This window comes from Ascaphus truei, chromosome 1 (assembly GCF_040206685.1).
Source record: "Ascaphus truei isolate aAscTru1 chromosome 1, aAscTru1.hap1, whole genome shotgun sequence".
Lineage (NCBI taxonomy): Eukaryota > Metazoa > Chordata > Amphibia > Anura > Ascaphidae > Ascaphus > Ascaphus truei.
In genome coordinates, this window is record NC_134483.1 from 49,794,057 (window position 1) to 49,808,506 (window position 14,450).

The 14,450-nt window shown below is 41.3% G+C and overlaps 1 protein-coding gene across 1 annotated transcript in view; it reads right to left on the reverse strand.

Annotated features, from left to right (window-relative positions):
* SLC45A2 (solute carrier family 45 member 2) overlaps window positions 1-14,450 on the reverse strand; it is a 93,777-nt gene that overhangs the window by 63,875 nt on the left and 15,452 nt on the right. The window contains exon 3 of the mRNA XM_075587780.1: window positions 13,501-13,826. Coding sequence (XP_075443895.1) covers window positions 13,501-13,826 — 326 coding nt within the window. The remainder of the gene's footprint in view (window positions 1-13,500; window positions 13,827-14,450) is intronic.

The following is a 14,450-nucleotide window of genomic DNA, read 5'->3' on the forward strand; positions in this document are numbered from 1 at the left end:
GAGAGGATTTAGGAGTACTTGTAGACAGCAGGTTCAGCAATAAAGACATGCATTAGCTGCAAAGGAAAACAAGATCTTATGTTGCATTAAACGGGCAATAGATGGAATGGAAATAAACATAATTACAGTATGCCCCTTTTAAAGCATTAGTAAGACCACACCTCAAATAAGGAGTACAATTGTGGGCACCACTCCTTAGAAAATACATTATGAACTAGAGAGTGCAGAGAAGAGCCACCAAATTAATAAAGGGGGTGGATAATCTAATTTATGAGGAGAGGCTAGCTAAATTAGATTAATTTACATTAGAAAAGAGGCGACAAAGAGGGGATATGATAACTATATACAAATATATTTGGGGATAGTACAAGGAGCTTTCAAAAGAACTATTCATCCCACGGGCAGTACAAAGAACACAGGATCATCCCTTAAGGTTGGAGAAAAGGAGATTATCAGAAACAATGAAAAGGATTCTTTACAGTAAGGGCAGTTAAAATGTAGAATTCATTGACCACGCCAGTTATTTCTCTCCAGCCTCCATCCGTGACCAGTAGTGCATATAAACAATTTGTTATCCTTGTGGTGCTTAAATACAATCAGTGATATTTTTTAATTAAAAAGAAAAACTATTTTAACGTATAAAATATACCAATTAAGTGCAACTAAATAAACAATAATAAATATTGTGCTTTAAGTGATAAATACACCCAAATATAATTGAAATTGCAGCTCAAACCCTAATTTCAGATTTTCTCAATCCGTGAATGTTGAAGGTGTCCAGACATTTTGGGGAGCGCAGATGCATGAAAAGACAAAACACGTAGAATATAGTGCAATATGTCTGTGATTTGAAATAGAGTGATTTTTTCTTCAGAATCTGATGACTTGTGTACTCACAAATTTCCCACTCATATAGTGTGTATAAAGGGATCTTTATGGCGCCGTGCCGAATGCCTCCATAGATGTAATCACCTTAATGCAAGAATGGAACAAGAGAACCGACCATCGTGTGATCAAAAAATAAAAGTTTTATTGTAAACATATGGTAAAACACACTCACATGGTGTCAGTTGGTTTAACAGCAGTTTGATCATAAATGATCCACGCCAGCAAGTTGGAGCCTGGTAGCTCCGTCTGCTCTCTGAGCTGGTCTCACTCCCCGTCTGCTTCTGTTCCAGTGGAATCCCCGGATAACGTGCAGAGACGGATACAACGAATGGACAAACAGGTTGCGCTGGAATCAGCCTCCCTCTCGGTACTTCAGATACACTCAACGCGTTTCTCCTCTACTGAGGTTTCATCAGCAGAGGAGAAACGCGTTGCGTATCTGAAGTACTGAGAGGGAGGCTGATTCCAGCGCTACCTGTTTGTCCATTTGTTGTATCCGTCGTTGCACGTTATCCGGGGATTCCACCGGAACAGAAGCAGACGGGGAGTGAGACCAGCTCAGAGAGCAGACGAGCTACCAGGCTCCAACTTGCTGGCGTGGATCATTTATGATCAAACTGCTGTTAAACCAACTGACACCATGTGAGTGTGTTTTACCATATGTTTACTATAAAACTTTTATTTTTTGATCACACTATGGTCGGTCCATCCGTGACCACAATTATGTTTTTTTTTTATCAAAGTCAAACAATTTAGAAATGAACGATTGTAATCACATTTAAATTTACTGATCCAGGTACACTTTAAAAAAAAAATGTCTACTATGTTAATCTGTCTACAGTACTGTACCGTTAACATATACAGAAACCAAAAAAATTACATTAATTGGTGTCCTAAATGTGTGCACTACTAGATTGGAAAGTCTACCAAGATTAGGATGGCTGCTTACATTACTTTCGAAAAGTATGCACGTACATTTGTTTTGCATGACATACTGTGACGCAGCAGTGTGCAAACTGGGGGGCACGAGATTGTCTGCGCGGGGTTGCAGAGGCCCCGCGCACTTCCCAAAGGTGCCTGGGAAGCGGCGAAGGCCTCTGAAAACTGCACTTACTTTGGCTCCGGCGGCTTCTGGAGACACTTCGCCATGGCAACGTGGCATCAACTGACGCCGCAAGGTCATGTGACGTCACCTTGCCATGGCAACGTAACGTCATGACGTCGGAAATGAGGTAAGGAGCGGGGCGCGGAGAGAGGGAACCGCCAGCAAGGGGTGCAGGGAAAAAAGATTGCGCTCCCCTGCTGTAAGGTACTCGAAGACACAAATGTAGTGCAGTTTTCAGCGAGCACCCAATCCATTTGATCACACATCCTTTAGGTCCAATAATATTTTTAAATAAAGTCTACTTCAGCGAGAAGAAAGCTTTCCTGCAAGCAGGATACCGTAACTGGATGTTTAAATGAATGGCTCTTTTTGTTCTCTGAGAGAGAAAAAAAAAAAAGTACTATTCATGTGATACAGGGAAGTAAAAGAAATTCAAGGGAAACAAATACTACACTGATTTCGACCATGAATATGGGGAAAGGTCACACCTCCATAAAGTCATGATTTCAAGTCCATCTCCAGATTGCCTCAAGCAAATGTACAAAAAGACAAAGCTCATCAATTGCCTCATTGTAGTGGTCAATTTTCACATCTTCTACTTTTAAATCAAAGGGTCTTTTAGAAGACGGTTCACTAGTGAAATGTTGTATAAAAACTGTGACAGCATTGCCTCCAATTGCTTAGTACTTTGTTGGATATTGTGCACAGGAAGCAGGCTTCCACTTAAGGTCATGTCATGTTCTTTAATCTCCAGGCAAGAAACAAAAAAATGTTCTATTCATACAGTATATATAATCAATTTATATATTTTTTAGCTTGCACATTATGAATATGTCAAAACAGTCCCTATCTCCTCGCTTCTCTAGTTTGCACTAGATAACGATACTGCCATCAACGATGGTAAATAGGAGAGGTGGAAAAGGATGTTAAAACATATCAATAGAATGTAAAGTGCGTGAATAAGGTTCAAAAAGCAACTAATGTTAGATCTTTTGTGCTCTCATTTCCAATGCATAGAGCAAATGTGATGTTGTTAATGATGTTAAGGAATAAAAACAACGAATGTACTGTACCCTAATTGCCTAATAATTACAACTACAGTATACATATAATTATACCTCTAATTAATCCTCACAAATCTCTTTCAATCAAATGAATAGTAATCTATTGGTTTTGTTAGAAGGCTTCAATTAATGGCTGACTCATCAATTAGAAATGTCAGAATAAGAACAGTTTCTGTAAATAGTAACAGTAGTTTGGGTTGGATAAAAAAAACATGGACAGGTTCATTAAGGGTGGGCAATTTAACTCATGTTATGGTTCTAAAAAAAAAAATAATGTTTTGGATGTGGATTCGGTTCTAAAATGTGTTCATGTGTTTGTTTTGGTTTTATTTTAGCAAAAATAAATAAATTAAAAAAGCCAGGAAATGTTAAAAGAAATAACTAATTGAAAAACGCTAAAATGAGCATAATATCATAAAAGCAATTGGGAAACTAAAATATTATAACTGAAACAAATATTTATCTCTACAGTACGTCCACACACAGGGTATATATACATATATAGTTTTTGTATCGTTCATTGAGTTAATAAACGTCTCTGTTTGCCATTTGCTAATACATTTACACAGGCAATCATTGTAATTAGTGAAAGATATATTGCCGCTTGAAATGTTGTCCTCAGCTGATTGCCATTTAGGTAACCTTTAGGGTACATAAGATCTTGCCACCATATAGCAACTATACCCTTGAGAAAGTTGCATGAATGCGACAAAACACATTGGGACAATCTTTTATTGCACATTGGATGGTGAGCTGCTACATACACCATCCACAACATAGGACATTTTGTTATCTACCAGCTAGTCAAAGTTCGCTTGACATAATTTGCTGACAGGAACTTCAGCTGTTTTTAAGGCATGGATATTTCAAATTGCTACTGTACGTACACTACTGGTGGGGGGCCAAGAGACACTCGGCTCTGGAGGTATTTTCTTACTTAACCCCCTACACTACGGCTGAATTCGTTTGGAGTTTATTCCTTCATTTGGGACGTTTCCACGGAGCGTCTGATCCATACTTCCGGCGTCGGTTGGATTGCCCTCTCAGCTGTTTGTAGTGCGGAGGTCACCCATTTCCAGCCACGCACAGTTTCATGCTGAGGAAAGACAGCACAACTTTGGGGATCTTTCGGCTTTCGGATTCTCCATCATAAAGCTCACTAATACCTGGTGAACCCTCCATATTTGTATTGTTTCTACGGAGTCATATCTTTTTACATCAGAGTTTGCCACTGCCATACCCAGGTATTTGCCTACTGCTTTCATTATTCACTTTAAAGAGCCATTTTACACAACACTTTGGCTGCTAAGAAACCTTCCTGCCTCACAGCTCGATTCCATTTACAGGACTCAGAGTGGTAATGTTAAACAATTGCTATCCACCTCTCATTCACAATTGAGTATTTTTATCTTGTCTCTGTTTTTATCACTGTAATTAAATATATTGTGCTATGGAGCATGCTCTTCTTTTTTCTTTTGTAGATATATCTATATGCACGCGCACACACTACTTTTTTTAAATAAATTATCAAGCTCTGGTGCCGGAGACTTTCAGCCTGGATATATCTATATTTTCTTCCCTTGCTGCTTCAAAAGTGTGAGGGTGGGTGTGAGGATTGGACCTCGGCCCCGCCCCAGTGACGCGTCCCGCGACGGGATGGGTAACGCACCTCACTCTGAGGTTCTGCACAGGAGTTGTGCTGTCAGTCGGGGGGACACCTCATGGATCGTTCATAGGCTCCGCCCCCGTGATGTCACGGGTGATGCCTCTCGCGTGAGCGCTGCAAACAAGTGGCGCATTTCCACTAACAGGACTGGACCTAGGCTCCGCCCCTGCACCGTGTCCCGTGATGCAATAGATGGCGCTCCTGTTCACACTCCACGCCGGCGCCGCGTTCCAAGGGACACGTGAGGAGTTAACAACATCAATTACTCCACACCTGTGGTGCACTCTGCCCCTGCCTATCACTGGATAACCTTTCTTTAATTATTCATGACTCATTGCCTGTAAGCCTTCCCATTGGCTCCCTGCTCCTTACATGCTCAGCCAGCCCTGAGGCAAATTGGCTGAGCATAAACTTCTATAAACTTGCATTCCTCAAGCATTCTGCTGCTCTGCTGTTGCTCTTGCATTCTGCCTTGATTTCTGTTACCTTTGACCTCAGCTTGTACCCGGACCACTGCCGTCTCTGACCCCTGACCTCGGCTTGTATTTGGACTCCCACCTTCTCTACTCCTGGACCCCGGCTACGCACAACAACCATCCGACTTCTCCAATCCTAGACCACGGCAAGTATCACGACTATTCTGACCTCTACTACCCTGACCCGGCTTCGCGACCTTCACTCTGCACTCCGGACGCGGTTACACGGTTGTAGGTCGGTGTATATCACTATCCCCACCTCAGCTTCGCGGTCCCGTCCTGTTTGTGGTGTGCACTTGTTACAGTACGAAGTTTGAGACGGGTGTTCAGGAAGATGTATACTGGAACTTGTGCTGGTAGGTTTAACCATACTATAAAAGCTTAAACAAGATACCAGAACACACAGAAAAGTAATGGCCATCATTCTCCAGAGGCAGGATTCACAAAGTAGGCATGAAGGCAGAGGGTGTGTTAAGAATCCCCAAGGGCTAAACAAAACTGTCATTCAAACCTAAATCTGGCTACCTACATCTGTGGAACTCTCTCTAGTGAAGCAGCAGTGCAAGGATCCGAAAGACAAACTAGAAAAGATTAAATTGGATATTTTTGGCCTTCGTGAAGTAAAAAAGCAGCCTCATTGAGTTCAAAAGTGGACACTTATTATATTACAGATGTACAGAAAAATTTAAGAATCAGTGGAGTAGGCTTCATCATTGACTAGAAATGGAGAACCAACATACTGGGAGTAGGAAAGCTCACATTTAAGAACAGACAAAATCATCAGTTAACAAAGAGAAGTACTGTAAGCTCCAAATGATCCAAGTCTATACCCAACATCAAGTCACACAGACCATGAAGTACAGTAGGAGACGTCTATGATGAAAATCAACTAACTTATCAACAAATGATATGGCCACCTCAAGATCCATATGGAAAATTTAAATGCAACAAAGATAAAGCATCAGTTGGCAAGTATGGTTATGGCAACACAGAAAATACCATGGAGACAGATTGGTAGAATGTGAAAACTTCTACATCATGAAATCATTCTTCAAGAAGTATCGAAAAGAAAATGAACATTGGGTGGTCTCAATGGAATTCAAATTAAATTGAAACGTTATTGAAAAGGAGAAAATGGCTTAAAAAGAACATAAAAGCAATGAACATCAAGAACCTCAAAAATAACGGCAGAAACGTTCAACTAGAGAAAAAAAATTGCTTCAGCTTTCTCGAGATGCATGGTAATAATTAACAAATAATTATGACAAACATATGAATATTGTAGATTAAAAAAATCAGAAAACGCTGAAGGAATCACTACCAAGAAATAAAATAAGAAAATATTAATGAGAAAGAGCAGTTTACTGAGGAAACAAGAAATGAAGAAATCCCAAGACGCAAGAACAAAAATGGAATATACAGAATTGTGCAAGATGTTCTGGAAGTGCCGCCTCCGATGAAGCAGCAAGTTAGTAGAAATGCATAGGTTGTTGTGGGAGCATGTTTGGGATCCAGAGGACACCGTACTCAGAGTGATGTCCTCCACTTGATTGTACTGCACAACGGAATAGGTTGGTGTGTTATAAATAAATGTTAATAAATAATAAGAGGCCTTTAAATGGATATGGAGAAGACACATTGGGATCAGGAATTATATTGATTATATCCTAGTCAACAGCAAGATTGAAGACTGCATAGTGCTTAATCATTTTTACGCAAGAAGTGATCACCAAGTGGTTCACTGTAAACTACATCTGACTGAAGATGGAAAGAAAACGGATTAAAAAGATGAAACCAAAAACATCAAGAACTTCAAGAATAACAGCAGACAATTTCAACTAGAGCTGAAAAATCACTTCACCTTGCTCGAAATGGACAGGGAAAAACTTTAACCAACAATTATGAAGAACTTTTGAAGATTGAAGTTGAAAGCGCAGAAATAAAGTGGAAGAATCACCAACAAAAATAGGATTAGAAAATATCAGAAGAGACAAAGCAATTGGTGAGGAAACAACAAGACATGAAACAGTCCAAACAAATATAAAGTCCCCAGCGCTAAAGTCCAAGATACCGTGATCTTTAAAGCAGTCTCTAGTCTTTAAGGTGGTAGTTGGGCTCTGGTATAGATGCTCCAGATGGGATGATGTCCTTGATGTAGATGGGTACACCGTCTGAAATAACAGATAAACAGACACACCTGATTGCGCAGTGTGTTACAGCAATCAGAGCCCTATCTGAGATGTGAAAGAATCCTACTCACATAATGAACGCCAAAGTGTTCAGTGGAGAGGATCTGTGCTTGCTTCCCTTGTAATCCGCTCCTCACACGAACCCCACGTGCAGACAGCTTACTAGGGACAGCTGGCAGTGTACACCCTCTATCCTCAATGGCGTCGGGGATGCGTCCGTTATGGCACCTCCACCGATGTGAGACAGGAATATGTACAAGATAGTGTAGTATGAACAGACCTTTATTGCTTAAAACACTATAAAACGTAATAAAATACACTCACATGGTGCAATGATAGATGGTACTGCTCAATATGCCGTCCGCAGCTTGCATTTCCTGATACCGCACCGGAGAGAATCACTGCACACAGACACGCTGTCGACTTGGCGTGTGACGTCAGTGCTAAAGGAAGCTCTCCCCGCGGCAGGACTACAATGGCTGCGATGGTTCAATTGACTAAGCTCCTCCTCCCTACGCGTTTCGTGACACGTGGTCACTTCGTCAGGGGATGGTGGAGCTTAGTGTGTGACGCCTTATATGCAAACCCAGATGGAGAGATACTCCTACTTGGGGTGGGACTTAGCTGTAATGTCGGTCGAGGGGGATCAGCTCTGTCACTAACAGCGCGATCGGGGTTAATGCCTTGCCAACATTTAACATATATGTCCACATAATGTGCAATAAATGGGAACAGTACAATGAACAAATTAAGAACAAATAAAATAATAAAACAATCATACTTACATATAAACACCTAGCTGTCCGTTAGATAGCCTGCGAGATCACCATGTCACATGGTTAAATGATCTTAAAGGCTACTATACATGCCAAAGTTGCATCGGTTGTAAACACAGTAAAAAAACAAAGACTTTTAAATCTAATGTGACAGGACAAAACTTTAACATAAAAACCTTCATCAACTGTAAAACAAATTTCTGTGTCTATTTGCTGGAATGCCCATGCGGACTCCAATATGTGGGCCGCACTGGGAGACCCCTCAAACGAAGGTTCGCTGAACACGTTTACAACATTAAGAGGGGTCTCGAGACACATAGTGTCTCAAACCATTTCAAACACCATCACCATCAGAGTCCAGAAGGTTTAGTATGTATAGGGATTGATAATCCCAAAAGTAGTTGGCGTGGGGGGGACAGGCTCAATACAGTCTCTAAAAGAGAAAGTTATTGGATTTACACACGTAAGACCTTGACCCCCCTAGGCCTTAACATTGATTTTGACCTTGCAGCCTTTTTGAAGGACTCTTAAGTTATCCCAGCTACGCAGAGTGGGATATTTTATGTAAAACATTCAGGGATTGCATAATGAATGTATTAACTTTATAAATATGTGATCTACACCATGATAATACATGGGTGTTTATATGTAAGTATGATTGTTTTATTATTTTATTTGTTCTTAATTTGTTCATTGTACTGTTCCCATTTATTGCACATTATGTGGACATATATGTTAAATGTTGTCAAGGCATTAACCCCGATCGCGCTGTTAGTGACAGAGCTGATCCCCCTCGACCGACATTACAGCTAAGTCCCACCCCAAGTAGGAGTATCTCTCCATCTGGGTTTGCATATAAGGCGTCACACACTAAGCTCCACCTTCCCCTGACGAAGTGACCACGTGTCACGAAACGCGTAGGGAGGAGGAGCTTAGTCAATAGAACCATCGCAGCCATTGTAGTCCTGCCGCGGGGAGAGCTTCCTTTAGCACTGACGTCACACGCCAAGTCGACAGCGTGTCTGTGTGCAGTGATTCTCTCCGGTGCGGTATCAGGAAATGCAAGCTGCGGACGGCATATTGAGCAGTACCATCTATCATTGCACCATGTGAGTGTATTTTATTACGTTTTATAGTGTTTTAAGCAATAAAGGTCTGTTCATACTACACTATCTTGTACATATTCCTGTCTCACATCGGTGGAGGTGCCATAACGGACGCATCCCCGACGCCATTGAGGATAGAGGGTGTACACTGCCAGCTGTCCCTAGTAAGCTGTCTGCACGTGGGGTTCGTGTGAGGAGCGGATTACAAGGGAAGCAAGCACAGATCCTCTCCACTGAACACTTTGGCGTTCATTATGTGAGTAGGATTCTTTCACATCTCAGATAGGGCTCTGATTGCTGTAACACACTGCGCAATCAGGTGTGTCTGTTTATCTGTTATTTCAGACGGTGTACCCATCTACATCAAGGACATCATCCCATCTGGAGCATCTATACCAGAGCCCAACTACCACCTTAAAGACTAGAGACTGCCTTAAAGATCACGGTATCTTGGACTTTAGCGCTGGGGACTTTATATTTGTTTGTTCACTGTGTATATCAGGTTTGGAAATACCTGTCATTATTGTCACCTAGCTGCTATTTTCTCACAGCATTGTGTAAGTCACTTTAATTTGTTGTTGCACGAGCACATTTAATTACATTAGCACATATTATTAGCACTTAGCTTAGTGTAGGTTAGCGCTTTTGGAGGGGTTATTCTTTTTGTTTTGTTCATGAAACAGTCCAAGATGAAAGATCAAGGAGTTGAATATGCAGAGATGTATATGACGACAAGCAATCGTATAACTATAATGGTATATGGAGAAGGATTTAGTAGTGCTTGTAGACAGCAGGCTTAGCAATAGTGCCCAAAGTCATGCAGTATGCAAAGGCAAACAAGATATTATCTTGCATTAAACGGGCAATGGATGGAAAGGAAGTAAACATAATGATGAGATTTTACAAAGCATTAGTAAGACCACACCTTGAATATGGAGTACAATTTTGGGCATCACTCCTTATTAAAGACATTATGGAACTAGAGAGAGTGCAGAGAAGAGCCACCAAATTAATAAAGGGGATGGACAATTTAACTTATGAGGAGAGGATAGCTAAATTAGATTTATTTACATTAGAAAAGAGGCGTCTAAGAGGGGATATGATAACTATATACAAATATATTCGGGGACAGTACAAGGAGCTTTCAAAAGAACTATTCATCTCAAGGGCAGTACAAAGGACTCGGGGGCATCCCTTAAGGTTGGAGGAAAGGAGATTTCACCAGCAACAAAGGAAAGGGTTCTTTACAGTAAGGGCAGTTAAAATGTGGAATTCTTTACCCATGGAGACTGTGATGGCAGATACAATATATTTGTTCATAAAAAGGTTGGACATCTTTTTAGAAAGGAAAGGTATACATGGATATACCAAATAAGTAAGCATGGGAAGAATGTTGGTCCAAGGAGAATCCGATTGCCAATTCTTGGAGTCGGGAAGGAATTTATTTTTCCCCTTATGAGATATCATTGGATGATACAACACTGGGGTTTTTGGTTTGCCTTCCTCTTGATCAATAAACAAGTATAGATATAGGATAAAGTATCTGTTGTCTAAATTTAGCATAGGTTGAACTTGATGGACGTATGTCTTTTTTCAACCTCATCTACTATGTAACTATGTAACTAAAGATGTAAGAAAATGACTTATTTGGTGTAGAAGACTATTAAAGATAACAATAGCTTAAAGAAGACAAAGCAGCAATTTGGGATTGGGAAGAAGCAAATGATTGCACTCCAACAAGACAAGAAGAGACTGTGCACTTAAATAGTGAGACTTGAGGACTTCTTCAGGATTAGCATGGGAACACAGATAATAGAGGGCCTGATCCAGAAGAGGAAGACAAAAAAGAAACCACCAGTGTGGGTCTCTTACTGGAGGGCTACCTAGTTGATCCTGACAGTAGCATACGCTTGCCTCAAAGATTAAGCCATGCACATGTAAATACACATGGCCGGTACAGTGAAACTGCGAATGGCTCATTAAAGCAGTACTCGTACCTTGCGTAGAGAGGGACACCATTTTCACACAAATACGAACCATCTGCGACTTTGCGAGTTCTTTTCAGCTGTGGATCAGGCTCAAAAAGGCAGATTCAGATTCGGATTTTAATTAAAACCGAATCCATTTGCGGATTCAGAATCCCGGAAATATAGCTTTAAGTGGAGACATATTTTACTAGAGTCTCAAGTACTTAAATAAATAAATATCCCCTCAAACCTCCCTCCAAGTAACATATGGAAAGACACCTCGGCTTAAAAAGGAGCACACCTTAGATTACCTGGAAGATATACTAATGAGATATGCAATGTATATTGAATTAACTCCCACCACACACTTCCTGAAAGGATTTCCAGAAGACCTATATTGATAAACGGAAGCACTTTCTGAGAAAGGGGTACTGGTGTCATGTACCAACAGGATCAGTGTAACACTTGTGCTCACCACAAACAAGGCGGGACCCCGCTACTGAGGTGGGAAGGCAGATAATACGCCACCCACAGCAGCGGAGGCACGCTTGGAAGGTGGATAGTCAAAGTAGCCGGGTCTGGGTAGGAGAGGTTAGGTTAGTCTGTATACTTGCCACGGTTGTAGGTAGGTGCCAGGAGAGTCCGTAGTGCCGTGGTCAAGGATTGGAGACAGTAGGATGGTCGATAGTCCAATAGCCATGGTCAGGAATGGAGAAGTACGGAAGGTCAGAGGCAAGCCGGGGTCGATATCCAGAGAAAGGGTCCAAAGTCAAGCCGGGTCGGTACACAGGAAAACAAGACAGCAAACAAAGTTAGACAGCAGCAAGGCAGGAAAAGAATGTGGGAACACAAGGATACCAGGAACTATGCTCAGCCAAAGAAGAAATGGCTGAGCAGAATATAAATACAACCAGGAACCAATGAGAGTGCCATGAGAGTGCTGCAGCACAGGGATTGGCTGAAGGACACCTGAGCAGGTGTTTAGCGTTGCCGCGCAGCTTGTGGGCGGTGCACACGCGTCACGCGCATGTGCTGCGTGAGGATACTATGTGACGTCGGCGTGCGGGCGGAGCTTAACTCCGCACGAGCCCCAGAAGTACCGTGCGTGTGTGCGCGTTCCGTAAAGTGGCCGGAGCCTTGTCCGGTGAAGGGTGCAGAAAGGGCCCGCAGTGAACAGGAACCGGCTGTGCTGGAACGCCGCGCGGCAGCAGGTAAGGAAGAAACCCTCAGAGAGAGTCTCCCTGCTTCCTTACAATCAGAACCCACAACCTCTGCTATTCAGGACAGAAGCTCTAGTAGCGTAGGCTAAACCAGACCTATCGCAAGAATAAATTACCATTGTTGGACAAATAAGTAAATCGACTGGACTCCAAGGGATATCCAAAGATCAAGGATTAGGAAATTTGTTGGAGCAACATGGAGATGAGACCGCAGTATCGGGAAGATCATTACATACATACAGTATGGTGAGATGGGTACTTGGCCTGGTGTTCTGCTAATTGTTTAAAATAATTTTTACATTTTTGAAATTGTAATTTTATCCCGAGAGTTAGACATAGGCTACATTAATTTGCAATTTGGCACACAATTTATTTTTTTAAATACACGTTTTAGGTGGATTTCAGCACCAACATATACAGTAAATAGTCCAAAAGTATATAGTAGCACAGGCACTCACAACATGTTTAAGAATGTATTGTGAAAATGTCAACATTTCTGTCCCATTATGGACCTCTTCTCAAGATCAATCTCTCTTTAGTTTACCAGACAAGTTCAGCTGCACGCGAGTGCCTTTAACATGACTATACAGAAGCACTTAATGATTAGTTACACACTGACTATTACAGTACCAATAATCATTCATCCATGTCTCTCTGCTGCATTATACATATTGATGCAACACTGATACAAATGAACTACCCAAGATTTGGGGGAAAAAATCATTGCTTTCATAAATACAGTAGCCCACAAGTCTGTAATTCTACACATTACCCAAAGGCCTTTTAAGAGAAAGTATTCAATTTGTAACAATTACCATCTTTCCCTTACAAAGACCTTGCAATAAATTGCACATTCACAGATACAGTATGCGGCAGGAGCAAAATTGTGAGAGATGAGTGTACGGTACATCATTTTGTAAACTCAGAGCATGTAAATAAAGAATACAAATGTTACTATGCAATACCATCTATTGCAGCTTTGATTGAACCACAGTGAGGAAGATATTTAAGGCAGGCATTGATTAAAATAGGTCCCCTATTACCTGTAGCTTTGTGTCTTCAATTCTGTTTTCTTCTAATTGAGATATAGATCTTCGTTTATTTTCTCTCGGTTTAAAAAAAACATTTGGTGCTTTTTCTGTAGAACCATAAGTGCTCAATTCATCATGTTTTAGCAACAGATTTGTTTCCATTCTCTCATCTTCTAGGGGAACTTCAGGAATGCTGCACAAATGTACAGCAAGAAGAAGGAGAAAAACCAAAGCAGAGAAGAGAAACATGACCTGAAATTCTGATCCAGGGAGTCTTCCGAAGAGAGTAGATTGCCAGTCAATAGCACCTATGAGATAACCCAGAGCTCCTCCAAAACCTGCAGCAAGACAGCAGAAATAATATATAGCTTAGAGGTTTTATAACAATGTTGCTTTTTACAGTATTTGCAAAGGACATACATTTCATCTTACTTTCCCATGCAAAATACGCTTGAATAAACAGATGTATAAATGATAGATTCAGTGTATAGAAAAGCAATAGAAAGTTGGCAGAATATTAGGCATGTTATAGAATGCAACACATGGGGGCCTATGCTATAAGCATTCTTTAAAAAAAAAAATCACTGGGCCATTTAATTCGTCTGATTTTTGAGCGCTGGTGTTGAAAGCCTCGATTACCTGTGATAGCAAAAGTCCCAAAACGGGCGAGTAGCCGAAGACATGATGACCGCCTCTCTGAAAAGGCCTTACCCGGCGATTTCTTTCAGCTGCAGAGAGAGCTGCACAGAGAGAGCCGCCTCTCCCTGCACAAATCTTGCCAGCGATCAAAAGTTTTTAATAGAAAATGTAACACTAGTGTAGATGAGCAGGGGTCACCGGAGCAGAACCACGTTGATTTCAGATCCGGGGACCCCCTGCTTCCTGAGATACAGGCCCAGTTATGGGTTGCCGGTATCTCCTATGCATTTTATTACCACAGTCACGTGACGCGGGGCATTTAA